Source organism: Molossus molossus, unplaced genomic scaffold, assembly GCF_014108415.1.
Source record: "Molossus molossus isolate mMolMol1 unplaced genomic scaffold, mMolMol1.p scaffold_m16_p_19, whole genome shotgun sequence".
Lineage (NCBI taxonomy): Eukaryota > Metazoa > Chordata > Mammalia > Chiroptera > Molossidae > Molossus > Molossus molossus.
This window is the reverse complement of record NW_023425354.1, coordinates 39,445,262-39,459,136: the sequence shown is the minus strand read 5'-3', so window position 1 is coordinate 39,459,136 and position 13,875 is coordinate 39,445,262. Positions and strand designations below refer to the sequence as shown.

The 13,875-nt window shown below is 47.1% G+C and overlaps 1 protein-coding gene across 7 annotated transcripts in view; it reads left to right on the top strand.

Annotated features, from left to right (window-relative positions):
- The window catches only part of PHF12 (PHD finger protein 12), a 43,525-nt gene extending 31,097 nt beyond the window's left edge, over positions 1-12,428 (top strand). For 6 of the 7 annotated variants that reach the window (XM_036269837.1, XM_036269835.1, XM_036269839.1 and 3 more), the window contains 9 exons: positions 1,257-1,421; positions 4,360-4,518; positions 5,118-5,916; positions 7,170-7,295; positions 7,890-8,033; positions 8,953-9,051; positions 9,790-9,872; positions 10,743-10,881; positions 11,171-12,425. In XM_036269837.1, coding sequence (XP_036125730.1) covers positions 1,257-1,421; positions 4,360-4,518; positions 5,118-5,916; positions 7,170-7,295; positions 7,890-8,033; positions 8,953-9,051; positions 9,790-9,872; positions 10,743-10,881; positions 11,171-11,505 — 2,049 coding nt within the window. In that variant the 3' untranslated portion in view covers positions 11,506-12,425. Of the gene's footprint in view, positions 1-1,256; positions 1,422-4,359; positions 4,519-5,117; positions 5,917-7,169; positions 7,296-7,889; positions 8,034-8,952; positions 9,052-9,789; positions 9,873-10,742; positions 10,882-11,170 lie in introns of all 7 variants that reach the window. The other variant, XM_036269838.1, reaches the window with a different exon arrangement.
- Positions 12,429-13,875: the final 1,447 nt, after the last annotated feature.

Sequence of the window (13,875 nt, the reverse complement as noted above, 5' to 3'; positions counted from 1 at the left end):
TGTTAATGAATGTTGTGAGGGTATTATTTCCCAGGAGTCTTGGGTACATTTTCCAGTCCGCTTCCTGGGGCTAGAGCAGAACCATCGTTTGCTATCTCCAAAGGAGGTTTAAGACATGTCCTTGTAGGCACTTAGAATAGTCATTCACAAGATTGAATAGAAGAGGGCTTCAGAAGGAACAGCTCCCTCATAAGAACAGATTAAAAATGTTATTGTATAAGACATCGCCTATCAAATGCTGATAACCACTGTTGGCCCTCAGCATGACAATGCTCCCCACTTGATACGGAGAGGAACCTCAGTTATAGACTTGCACACATGGAAGAAAATAGTTGCTTTGTTATCTTCATTTGACTAATGCTGTTTAGAAGTTTTATCTCGGAGGAAACTTCTCTCTGAGGCTCAGAGTATTTTTTGCCTCCTACTGAACCAGGAAAAAAAAGCAACCATGAACAGTTTACCCAAATATGAATCTTAAAGGGCACCTTTCCAGGAGATGAGAAATTATTAATTGGGTAATTTTTTATTAGCCACTTATGGGTTTTTTCTCATTTACTAATTAGGAAACTGCCATACATTTTTTTCTTTTGAATTCAAATATAGGGGCCAGTTGTAGAGAGTAAATGTGGCATAGTTTCTAAATACTGCTGCACAGCCTTCTTTCTTTCCTCCCTTTGGCCTCTTAGAGCAGTCCCAGGTTTTCTGCCTCTGATAGAATAAGACTATGATATCTAGATGAATTCACTAGTGCTCCCTGGTACTATGGAGAAGGAATAGGGCAGGGTACACAGGATTTTGGTGCTGATCCCAGCTGTCAGCCAAACTCCAGTATAAGAAACAGTCCTTCTTCCTGTGGGAGAGAGTCTCTTGCCAGGAATGGAGTCTGGATCTCTTGAGGGCCAAGGCCTACATCTCCTTGGAAACTTGTATTCTCTTAGGGTATACTGACAAAGGGTGGTCTGAACACTGGACAGAAGACTCAGAGGCTGAATTTGGAAGGTCACTTCCAAAATTAGCTAATTCCCTGTTTCCTGCCCTCATCAATCCTCTTTAGGGAATAGGAACGTACCAGTTTTCCCTTGTTGGACTGGGTAGGGCTGAAAGTCTCATGCATGTTCCCAGCCATCTGACAGTAGTATCGACATACCAGCCCCTGACAGACAACCCCATTTGGCCCATTGAACCTAGACAGTAGTTAGTTGGGAGAGGGATGTCTTTTGAGGTTTACTGCAGGAGTGTTTCTGCTTTGATTCTAGCTGAACCAAAAGAATATGACACTGAGTAATCGGTGCCAGGTGTTTGACCGTTTCCAGGACACCATTTCACAGCACGTCATCAAAGTGGACTTCCTGAACCGAATTCACAAGAAGCACCCTCCTAACCGCCGCGTGCTCCAGTCGGTCAAAAGAAGAAGCTTGAAGGTGAGTCACAACCTGATTCAGGCATGATGGTGGTTTCTGATTGCCTTCATGGGATAACAGAGGGTCATGGTCCCACTTTTACAGATAGGGACACTAAAGCCCCTAAGACTTGTCTGTGGTGTCTTAGCAAGTAGTGAATGTGGTTGTACATTTTAATACTTAAGGAGGGATGACAGGATAATGGAGGCCAAACCCCATAGTAGGCCTTCAAACTGCAAATCTCTAGTTCTCCTGAGGATAACCATTCTTTAGCCCCTCCCACCAAATTTAGATGTGCTCTGCTGTTACTGCCTGGCATTTGTACCATCTGTTCCTGTTAGATGGCCCCTTTCCTAGAGCTGCCTTGAGATGAAGGTAGAGGTGTAAAAAAAAGTTAAATCTATTTTTCCAGTCTGCTGTTAATATAGTACCAACATATTTTATATACTTAATAATTGCTAAAATGTGTCCACAGAGATTAACGGAGAAATTTTCTTTTGTTGAAGAGCATTTGGTGGTGTTGAAGCTGTTTCTCATAAACCATTAAATCCTCTCATTCATTTAACCTAGAGAGCCCAGCACTATATACCTATATGTAAACTGATTTTTCTCTTTTGAAATAATCACATGGACTGTCCTATGTGCCCGGAGAAACCAGCAATTTTCAAAAATGGCCACTTGGTGGCAGCCATACTTTAAAATCACACCACTTCTACCTTAACTGGTGTGGCTCCTTTTGAGCATCCTCCCGTGCACTGAAAGGTTGCTGGTTCGATTCCTGGTCAGGGCACATACCTAGGTTTCGTGTTCAGTCTCTGGTGGGGGCACATACTAGAGGCAGCCGATTGATGTTTCTCTCATACAGGATGTTTCTCTTTCTCCCTTCTCTTTAAAATCAGTAAAAAACATACTCTCTGGGAGGGTTTTTTTTTTAAATCACAGTGCTCTCATCATTCTCAGTGGGTGTTAGAGCCAGCAAGATGTTAAGTGTTGAAAATTATATAACAAATTTTTTTTTATAAATATTTTTTCTTTATTGATTTTAGAGAGAGTGGAAGGGAGGAGAGAGATAGAAACATTGATGAGCGAGCATATCGGTTGGCTGCCTCCTACACACCCCCCACTAGGGATTGGGCCCACAACCTGGGCAGGTACCCTGACCAGGAATCGAACTGGCGACCTCTTGGTGCATGGGTCAACGCTCAAACCACTGAGCCACACCAATTGGGCTATATAACAAACACTTAACTGTGTGAATATTTATACCTCAGTGGAAACACCAGTTTTCCTAAATTAAATTAAGGTGTTTTCAGTTGAGGGTAGGGTATATTAGAGGTGGCATACCTCATACCTTAGTTAAACAGATCAAAAGAAATCTAGACTATAATTCACCATGTAGGTATGGAAGGGGGCCTGACTACTGAAATGAACAGGCCGAGAAGCCTTGATAATACCCTGTCATTCTAAAATGCTGCCTTTTAAAATGTTTCCCTATTGAAGAAAATCCAAGGGCACAAATTGCCTGAAAAGTATTTTTCACTTGGACAGTTTGAGAGTGAAATAAGGACAGGGAGCCCTGGCTGGGTGGCTCAGATGGTTGGAGTATCATGCCATACACCAAAAGGTTGCAGGTTTGATTCCAGTTAGGGCACATACCTATGTTGTGGGTTCAGTCCCCAGTTGGGGCATATATGGGAGGCAGTTAATGTCTGTCTGTGTCTGTCTGTCTGTCTGTCTGTCTCTCTCTCTCTCCCCCCTCTCCCCCCTCTCTCCCTCTCCCTTTCTGTCCCTCCCTCCCTCTTTCTCTCCTCCCTCTCCCTCTCCCTCTCTCTCTCAAATCAATAAAATCATATCCTCAGATGAGGATTTTAAAATAATAAGGAGAGGAAACTATTTGCAGTTCCTCCCTTATCTTTCCTAAGGTGTCCTGGTGACCAAATACCTTGATTCTCCAAATGTTTTCCAAATCTACCAGATGTTTTTATATTTCTGCCTTATGTGCTGCTCCCTTGCTTCTTTCTTTTTCTTTTCACCTTGGTCTGCCTGGAAGTTCCTTCTTAACTTCCAAGTCTCAACTCAAGTACTGCCTTCCTATGAAATCTCTAATCCCAAACTCTGTCCCTCAGATAGAAATAAGCACTCCTCCATGTTTTTTATAGCTACTTAGACATGCCTTTATTCTAGGATTCATTACATTGTATTACGATGTTTCTATGTTTATCTTTCTTACTAAACTGTGAGCTCCTTGAGGGCAAGGCTTAAGTTTTGTTTACCTCTTGATCTCTAGGACTTGTCATAGTGCCCAGACTCAGGAGTTGCTCAATGAATGTTTGTTGAATGTATGAATGATTCCTTGCTTGTGTGACTCTTTCGTTCTTACATGGTGTGATTCAGAGTGCCTCTTCTGTCTGTGCAACAAAGAGGTCTTCAGTTGTTTCATGAATCATGAGTGAATGATTGAAGAGAACTGACATTGATTGAGCGCTTATCTGGAGCCAGGCCTTATGCTGAGTGTTTCTACTGTGATTGTGACCTCATTTAACTTGTTATCTCTCAGATATTGTTTACTTACCTCCCAAACTTGGTCCTACGCAATAAGAGCCTAGGTTACCACTCTGTAGCCCTGTTTGGTGTCAGTCTTGCACTTTTTAGACCAAAGCAGAAGGCAGCATGCAATGATTTCTGGCTTCTTCAGGCCTTAGACCTTAATGAAGAAAAGTGGGGGGCATGCCTACTGTTCCCAGTTTTGTGCCTTCTCAGGCTAGTGTGCATCTATGACAGGCAAAGAGGTGATGGCATAGAGCAGCCAACCAAGCCACCTTGTCTTCAGTGAAACCCAGAGTGGATGGTGATCCTTTGGGCATCAGCACCAAGGACAGAAGAGCATGGTCAGAGCAGAATCAACTGGCCATATTGGCACTATCTCCCTCTCCTTCCTCCTTCTATCTATCCTAAACAGGTTCCTGATGCTATAAAATCTCAGTACCAGTTTCCACCCCCACTCATTGCACCCGCGGCCATTCGGGATGGGGAGCTGATCTGCAATGGGATCCCTGAGGAATCACAGATGCACCTTTTGAACTCTGAGCACTTAGCCACCCAGGCAGAGCAGCAAGAGGTGAGTGAAGGCAGGGCTGGGATTCCAAATCTAATCTTCCATCTCACTGCAGCTGTTATTGCAAGTAGCCTCAGTGTCACTCCCATCCCCATCGTCTTCAACCCCACCCACCCCACCCCCCAAGAGTTGAATACTTCAGGGAAAACATGTGGCTCAGATCTTGAGGCAAGTAAGAACTACAGAGTCAACCGGTCTACTTCTCTCCATCGGTCTCCCAATGCGCTGTGAGATGGGCAAAACTGTCTTGTAGAAAGAGCTCAGTAGACCCATAGAGAGACTAGGTGATAGTGCTGGACACACAGCCGATGCTTAGGGTACTTGCTGAATATTGGTCACAAGGTGAGCCTTAGGGGCAGAGCCAGAACGGGAATCCCAAGCTCTGCTGACCAGGGTGTTGTCTGCTGAGTATACCAACAAGTCTTGCTTGGGAATGGAAATGGAATCCTATCAGGAGTCAAGCACACCCTTTCTGGGCATTCGCGATGGGACCTCGGAAACAGTGTTTATCAGCTCTGCTGTAGCCCTGGCCGCTGTGGCAGGAAGGACCAGCGCCTCCCAGGCCTCTTACCCTCCTCTCCTCTCCTCTCCTTCCATTACAGTGGCTCTGTAGTGTTGTTGCGCTCCAGTGCAGCATATTGAAACATTTATCTGCTAAGCAGATGCCTTCGCATTGGGACTCTGAACAGACAGAGAAGGCTGATATTAAGCCTGTTATTGTGACTGACAGCTCAATCACCACCTCCCTGCAAACAGCTGACAAGACACCTACTACACCTTCCCACTACCCCTTGTCCTGCCCCTCAGGGATTAGCACCCAGAATTCCCTGAGCTGCTCTCCACCCCACCAACCCCCAGCCCTAGAGGACATCAGCTGCAGTTCTTGTGCGGAAAAATCCAAGAAAGCCCCCTGTGGGACTGCCAACGGGCCAGTGAACACAGAGGTGAAAGCTAATGGCCCACACCTCTACAGCAGCCCCACTGATTCCACGGACCCCCGGCGACTTCCAGGCGCTAACACCCCCCTACCAGGCCTCTCCCATCGGCAAGGCTGGCCCCGGCCCCTCACGCCACCAGCGGCTGGGGGGCTCCAGAACCACACCGTCGGCATCATTGTGAAGACAGAGAATGCCATTGGCCCCAGCTCTTGCCCCCAGAGGAGTTTGGTTCCTGTCCCAAGCCTGCCCCCTTCCATTCCCAGCTCTTGTGCCAGCATCGAGAACACCAGCACTTTGCAAAGAAAGACTGTCCAATCACAGATAGGACCTCCGTCGACAGATTCAAGGCCACTGGGCTCACCCCCAAATGCCACCCGGGTGCTCACTCCCCCCCAAGCAGCAGGAGACGGTATCTTGGCCACAGGAGCCAACCAACTATTCTGCTCACCAGCGCCATCTTCAGGTGAGTGCTGCTCAGCCTTAGGGTGATTGGAGTAATTTTATGCTCTTCCCGGCAAATAAGACTTAAGCTTCAAAAAGAAACACGTCTTTGTGAATATTTCAGAGGGCTTTGATCTCTGTATTATTTGTCCTCCCTCCATTTCTGTGATAGAAGATAAGGTACATATTAACTTGTCTTCATCTTATTAGTGGGACTGCTTAAGCTCTGAAAACTTAAGTGATTTTTTTAAGGCGATCTAACAAGTCAGTGGCAGAATTGGAATTACAGCCTGGATCTCCTGATTCCACCTTCCCACACCTTCCAGGCCTCATCTTCTGCAGGTTTTGTTCCATCACCCTAGAGGAAGGCAGCATGTACTCCGGAACCACTATGGTCACCCTGAGGCTCTGGGTGATAGCCTCAGTGTTCATGATCCACACCAGAGATTAGATATCCACACCTGATCCAGATTCTCAGAGCCAGTTTATTAGAAGGAACTTCCATGTCAGGGAAAGCAGGGCTAGAAAGCAACATTGCCTTCAGGAAAGCTGCAGAGTGGGATGCCCACAGAGGTAGTTCTGATCCAAAAGCTTGCCCTTAGGCCACATGCCAAAAGGCAGTCCCTTACGTCCATACTTGGCCTTGTGTGGACCTGCTCTCTCAGTTCTTTCCAGCCAGTACTCAGGACTTTAAGGTTGCTGACCCCAGCATCTGAACCAGGTTTCAGATGTTACTGATACCTGCTGTGGTCTCTCCTGTCTGAACTGAAGCTGGCCTCCCTGGTCATCTGGGAGTCTTGGTAATAAGGTGACTGTGACTTCTCTGCATGGGTGCTCCTGATCCCAGGATGGCCCCTCTTGTCTGGCTTTTGTCCTGTATCTGTTTATCTCAATACCAGCCTGGATAGATTTTGTACCCTGTGGGTCGAGCTTCAGTAGGCAAGAGTTTTAGGGGCAGACACCATTTATTTGAATGAGTAGAGGCAACAAGGAGGTGTTCATAGCCCAAAGAATAAAGCTACCCCACCACATTCCCCAGAGCAGTGGATTTCACGGGTTCTCTGGAGACTTCTGCATGCCTGGGTGCATTGTTGCTCCATCTGCCCTTCCTCACCACACGTTTTTAGCTCTAGGAGTTCCAGAGCCTATTGGGTGAGAATCAAGAAGGGAACATCACCTTGGGTCCGAAATCCAGACCTGTCTCGGCAGTGGGGGATTGGACCGGTGGGTTTCCCTCAGGCGACGTAAGTAACAGTCTTCCTGCTCCGTCCCCAGATGGCAAGGTCAGCCCCGGCACGTTATCCATAGGAAGCGCTTTAACCGTACCCTCTTTCCCAGCCAACTCTACTGCCATGGTGGACCTCACCAACTCACTCCGAGCATTTATGGACGTCAATGGAGGTGAGTAAGTGAGCTGCTGTTCTACTACCAGCTGCTGTGGTGAAGACGTAGTCCCTATGCGCAGCATTTAGCTCATTTCAAAAAGGGACAGAAGGGATGCCTGATCTCAGAGGGCTGGGGAGGGGAGTGGTGTAGGAAAGAAAGCCCCTTCTCCTATCTCTGCCTTGTGTGTGTACACATAGTCAAAGAGCCAAGCTGACCAGTGAGAAGAAAATGACCATAGGCAGATCACCTGGACTTTCAGAATAAAACCAGGTGGAATCTCGCTCCCAAAATCAAGGAGAACCAGAGCAGATCTAGATCTCTGTAAACAGGGTGGGTAGAAATCCAGCCCTGCTATCAGACATCAGGCCCTTCCTCACACACAGGCAAGTGGTTTGTCTTGCTCTACCTTTCGAGGACCACTTTACCTAAAAGTACAGGAGGCATCTGCAGACGCTGCACTGGCCAGTGAGATGTCCAGCCCCAGATCCTTGTACCACTTTGTGCTGTTTGGATTTTAGAAATGCTGAACTATTTGCTCTGTGACGCTAGCCTACTTCTCATTCCATTTCCTCCTCAGCTGCTTTTTTAATCTTTCTCTTTGGTTAATAGAAATCGAGATAAATATGCTGGACGAGAAGCTGATCAAGTTTCTGGCCTTGCAGAGAATACATCAGCTTTTCCCCTCCCGGGTCCAAACTTCACCGGGCAGTGTCGGGGCACATCCACTGGCTTCTGGAGGGCACCACACAGAAGGTGCGCATGCCCACCTGCTACCACACCACGCCATCAGATCTCTCTGTGTGAATGGTCATCTCCCCTCCACGGAGATCTCAGCTCTCAATGTGTGCCTTTAATGGACTTAATAAAGCACCATGGTTTCTTTTCTCAGAAAACAGAAACAAAATGGCACCCATAACTTTCAGCTCAGATTCTAGGAAGTCAGCTGTAACTTTCTTTCATACATATCTACTTTGAGACACAGAAGCAGCTACAAGTGCCTTTGGGTATATGTAGTGTTTTCTACTCGATTGCTTTCAAATATTCAAATTAGAAGTGTTTCCCAAAAGATGAGAAACAGAGTAACAGTTGGGCTAGCCTCCTGGCAATTCTTCCGAAGAGGTTAACGCTGCTTAGGATACCCCTTTGAGCATTAGCTGTTAAATGTGGTGCCCAGACCCGCCGCATCAGTATCAATGAGAACTTATTAGAAATGCAGGGCTTGGGTCCCACCTTAGACCTACAAAATCATAGTCTGCATTTTAACAAGATCTCTAGACAATTCATATGCACATTAAAGTTTGAGAAACACTGGTCTATGCCCTTTTTTGTACAGCCTCCCTATAGTACCAGCTAGTATATCCTTGACAAACCAACCAGCAACCAAGAGCTTAAAGTAGGTATCATCCTTAAATTCTGTAACCGTTGTCAAAGCTCTGGTCCTTCTTACCCTGTGTGGGAAATGCTGTGGGTGGGAGGAGAGAGCCTCACCCTGAAGCAGCCCAGTGTCAGATGTGAGTTTGGAAAGATTACTCATCCAGTGGGATTATATTCTTCAAGCCACGAGCCAAAGGTCCATGTTCTGTTAATGTTTGAGCCATAGGTTCTGTTGGTTTGTGTTGGAATGCCAGGTTCTGAGTATCTAAATGACCCTATCCCTGTGTTTTTCTTGTAGTGCAAAGAAAGGAGGTACAGGCCCGAGCTGTGTTCTACCCTCTCTTAGGGTTGGGAGGAGCTGTGAACATGTGCTATCGAACCCTCTACATCGGGACAGGTGAGCCAGCTGGGAGGTGCTGAGTCTGTTCAGCCCTAAAGACCAACACTGTTACCCTCAGAGGCTAGAAAGGGGCAAGGAAAGCCCTCACCAGGGCTGGCCGGTTTCACTGAGTGTCTGTCCTGACCAGAGGGACTAAGAAAGGAGACTATCAGCTGCTTGTCTTCCCTGTCTCAGGCCCTTTTGCTTTGTGCCCAGTGTAGCATCAGGAGAGGTGAAAGTTTTGATTGCTTCTCAGTGAGGCGTTTAAAATACTGCAAGGAAATACCCAAGGAGAGAGCAAATGCTTTGTCCCTGGAGGGCTTTGAAAAAGTTACAGGGCTCACATAGACTTGAGCTTTAGTTAGCCCTGTATCTTGTACAGAGGGACAGACAGATTAGCCCTAAACCTAGACATTTCCCTTTCTTTCAGGTGATAGGATTTATAGGCCCTGCACCCCAAGTTGTGCTCTCATGGAAATATCTCATCCTCTTCAGTAGCTCATTGTTCCCATCTGGGCAGCAGCCACATATTCTAAAGCAGGTCAGCTGGCAGAGACAACTGTTCTTTAGCAGGAGGTTGGAAAAGACATCAGCTTTAGTTTGAAAATACAAGGAGGAGGGGACCCTGAACTACCTGTCCCTCAGGGTCTCCTAGTGCCTGCCCAGAAGTTAACTCCCTCCTCCCTCGCCTCCCCTACACATGTATCTTACAGTTTGTTCTCTGCCCACTTTTCCTCTATTCCTGCCACCTCGCAGGAGCTGACATGGACGTGTGCCTTACAAACTATGGTCACTGTAACTATGTGTCCGGGAAACACGCCTGCATATTCTACGATGAGGTGAGGGGTGTTGATGGGGTGGGAGGGAGTTCTCCCAACCTGAGGCCTCTCCCAGGCACTGGGTTTTTGTTCAGTGCCCTGGGTGAGAGGAAGGGGGTTGGGGGACCTCTCCTTTTCTTCCCTCCCTGTCATTTGGGGAAGAGAAGAGTCTTGCTGTGAAAAGAGCATTCTGCCATGGCCACCTGCCCCCCAGGTGCAGGGCTACCATATCTCCTGAGGTTGATCACAGGCTCAGCTGGGGCAGGGGTTGGAAGGGGCAGGGGAAGGGAACAGCATAGAAGGAAGCCAAGCCCTCTTAGTGCAACCCTGTGAGTTTTATCACCTTATGTGTCAGTGATTTCAACAGAGGCAAAGTAAAGGAGTGTGGGAAGGATGGGGTCTAAGAAGGAAGGCTTCCCTGAGGGAGGGGGTGAATCTTTTTTGTTAGTTTTTGTTTTTGATTTTGAGAGTACATTTATTAAAGCTGGAGACAAGAAGGGCTTAGGGTAGAAGAAGCAACAAGAGAGAGTTGCTTTAGCTCTCTGGAAAGTCGGGGGAAAGGGGACCTTGGAGACAGGTTCAGGGGGTTAGCCCAGGATGAGCTGCCACTGCCCACTGCTCCCTGGTTGCAAGTCCCTTAGAGTTTAGGAGATGTGCACCTGTGGGGAAAGAAGGGGAAGGGAAAGGTGTGAGCATGCTCCTGGGAGGGAAAGCACACACGAGGTGAGTCTTGAGCCCCAGTCTAAAGGTACAGGGAAGGAGGGGGCATGATTGGGGAAGAAAGAGAGCTCCCAAGTAGAGCAGCACAGCCTTTTCCATATGTCCTCTCTCCCCTTAGCCCCAGGCCCCACGCAGCAGACCACACATCTTATCTTCCCTCCTCCTCCTCAGAATACCAAACATTATGAGCTGTTAAACTACAGTGAGCACGGGACAACGGTGGACAATGTGCTGTATTCATGTGACTTCTCTGAGAAGACCCCGCCAACCCCCCCAAGCAGTATTGTTGCCAAAGTGCAGAGTGTCATCAGTAAGTTGGAGGGGAAGCCTGTGGCCACAAAGCCTGCCATTGATGTGCTGTCTTGTGCCTTCCTGATCCCATTGGCCATTACTCCTGGGCCCAGGGAGGGCCACGGAGAACCAAGTGCTGGGCACCCACTTATGTGTGCATACCTATTTGGGAACTTCAGACTTCACCGTCCTTTCACCACTCCAGTCATGCAGCATTTAAAATGGGGAGGTGCGGGGTCCTATCTGACAAACAGCCCAGAGGGTTGGACTGCTCACTGCTCTCCAGTGACCATCCCTTTTTTTCCCAGGGCGCCGCAGGCACCAGAAACAGGATGAAGAGCCAAGTGAGGAGGCAGCCATGATGAGTTCCCAGGCCCAGGGGCCGCAGCGGAGACCCTGCAACTGCAAAGCCAGCAGCTCGAGCTTGATTGGGGGCAGTGGGGCCGGCTGGGAAGGCACGGCCTTACTGCACCATGGCAGCTACATCAAGCTGGGGTGTCTGCAGTTTGTCTTCAGCATCACTGAGTTTGCGACCAAACAGCCCAAAGGCGATGCCAGCCTGCTACAAGATGGGGTCTTGGCCGAGAAGCTCTCTCTCAAGCCCCACCAGGGCCCTGTGCTGCGCTCCAACTCGGTTCCCTAGGACTGGCGGCCACCCTATCACCCGCCTGTCCACCCGACCCAAGATTCCTGCAATGCAAAAATGTACACAAACCAAGCCCGGGGTTTTTTTCTATACTCCACCAGAAACCCTTCAACTACAATCTTTGCATGACATGAAGAAAACTTTTGACTTTTTTAAAAATTCTTTTTCTTTTCTCAAGTTCTAGGGGGCATTTGCACATATATTTGTACTCAACATTTCATGGGAAAGCGGCAGACCCGAGCTGAGGAACAGCGTGGGCAGGGAGGGGAAGGCCAATGGTCTGGACACTTCCTCCAACACAAAATCGTTCCCCACCCACCTGCTCCCTCCCCCTCGCCCGCCGTTGTAAAATAATCAGAAACTTGTTCTATTTTGTGGCAGTGACAATAGTTTTATATTAAAAGAAAAAAATACAGTTTTCATACAGCAAAATCTATACAATATCATTGTTTTATTTAATATAAAGATCGCTACCCACCCTCCTTCCATGGTTCCCACCCTCCAAGTTATTTTCCCTTTCTGCAGCGGTTGCACTACAGGTAGCTACTGTGTATTATGGACAATTGAGAAATGAATCCTTTTTCTGACTGTCCATCTATTTTATTTCAAATAAGGAAAAGTGTATTTGGATTTTGTGTAAATACATCTAGTGATGACATTTTTTCAATGTTTTTAAAAACTGTGTACAGTACTACATGTGGTAGAACGTTTTCTTCAAATTGTCTATTGTAGCAAAAATGTTTTTGTCGTAAACCTGTTTTGTCTCCTTTTTTTGTTCTCTTGCCACTTCTCTTCCTCCCATCCCTGGCTCCCTCTTTTCCCACCCACAACCAGTACCAATGTACATAGTAATTGTAATGTTTTAGACTTTACAGAAACTTTCCTGTATTCTGTATATAAAAAAACAAAAATACTTCAAATTATGTTTTCTGCCTGTCTGTCCTACCTGTCATCACCCTTGGAAGGGACCCTCCCTGAGATCTTGGTTCCACAGTCTCATTGAACAAGTCACATTCCCCAAGGGAAATCAGGAGAGAGGAGGTGAAGGAAATTGAGCATAAGGTACGTGGGGGGGCAGAAATGAGAGGGTAGAGGTGCATCTGCTAAGGGGAGCTGCTGTATGATTTTGTAGGTGACTCGGAGTTTAGAGGGCTTGGTCATTTGACATGATCAGATTCTGTAAGATTCCAAGAGTGTAGGCCCCTGCTCCTATTGGCTCCAAAACAAAGACATTAAAATGAGCTGGCATGAGATCTCTGAATTCTGGTCTAGAAGCTTTAACCTAAGGAGTTGGGGCTGCCTTTGGTTCTAATTATTTGATACATTTTATTAATCTATTCTGGGAAGTCATAACACCTGGTTTTGTCCTTTCCCTGTCACCTTAGCTAGATGTGGAGCAATTCATTTGTTCAAGTCCACTTGACCCTCCTTTGTGCCTGGATCTTGGTCTAGCTCACTTGCCATGAGCAGTCAACAAGGCAGATATCGTCCCTGCCTCTTGGAACTTAGAATCTAATGTCGAGCAATTTGTTGATTCAAACATCTCTGGGGGACATCATGAAGAAAAAGGAGAAATTCAGTCTCTAAACCCAGCTGTGCTACAGGTTATATAATACCAGTCACTAATTCTCTACAGTAGCAATTCCTCAAGAAGACAAGTCTAGATGCATTACCTTAATTATAAGGCCCTGGGTCATTAAATTCCATCCTTTCCATCTCTAAGAACTTTATCTGGGAAGTTTTTCCTGAAGAGTATCTGACTCCTCATCAGGAGAGTACCTACTTGTTTGTCTATCCCAACAGTGTTCAAGTAGGTGATACCTGTTGGCCTGTCAGGATTTTGCCCTGGGGAGGAGAATGCATACGTTTCTTTAATATTCCATCCCCAGCCTCATCCCACAGCATATACAATTGAACTTTTAGTGCACAGTGCAGCTAAGTAAGAAAGCCCCAGGAATCTGAAGTCTGTCCCAGGCTTCCACCTACCTTCTAGCTTTGCCCTTGCCCTAATGGGCCTCCTGAACTCCCTCGGGGCAGAAACACGTTCAACTCCATATTTCCCAGGCCAACCATACTGCTGGGGACACCATAAGTATCAGTGTATACTGAATTGTACTGGATTTCTTTTTTTTTTTAATCCTCACCCAAGGATATTTTTCCATTTTTGTTCAGATAGAGTGAGAGGGAAAGAGAAACATAAATGTGAGAGGGGCACATCAAGTGGTTGCCTCCCGCACCACCACAATCAGTACCACAATCAGTGCTGAGGAGAATCACAACTGAGGGACGAGCCCTTGATCGGAACTGAGCCCGAGACTCTAGTCCAAGGGCCGACACGCTACCCCACTGAGCAACCGGCCAGGGCAT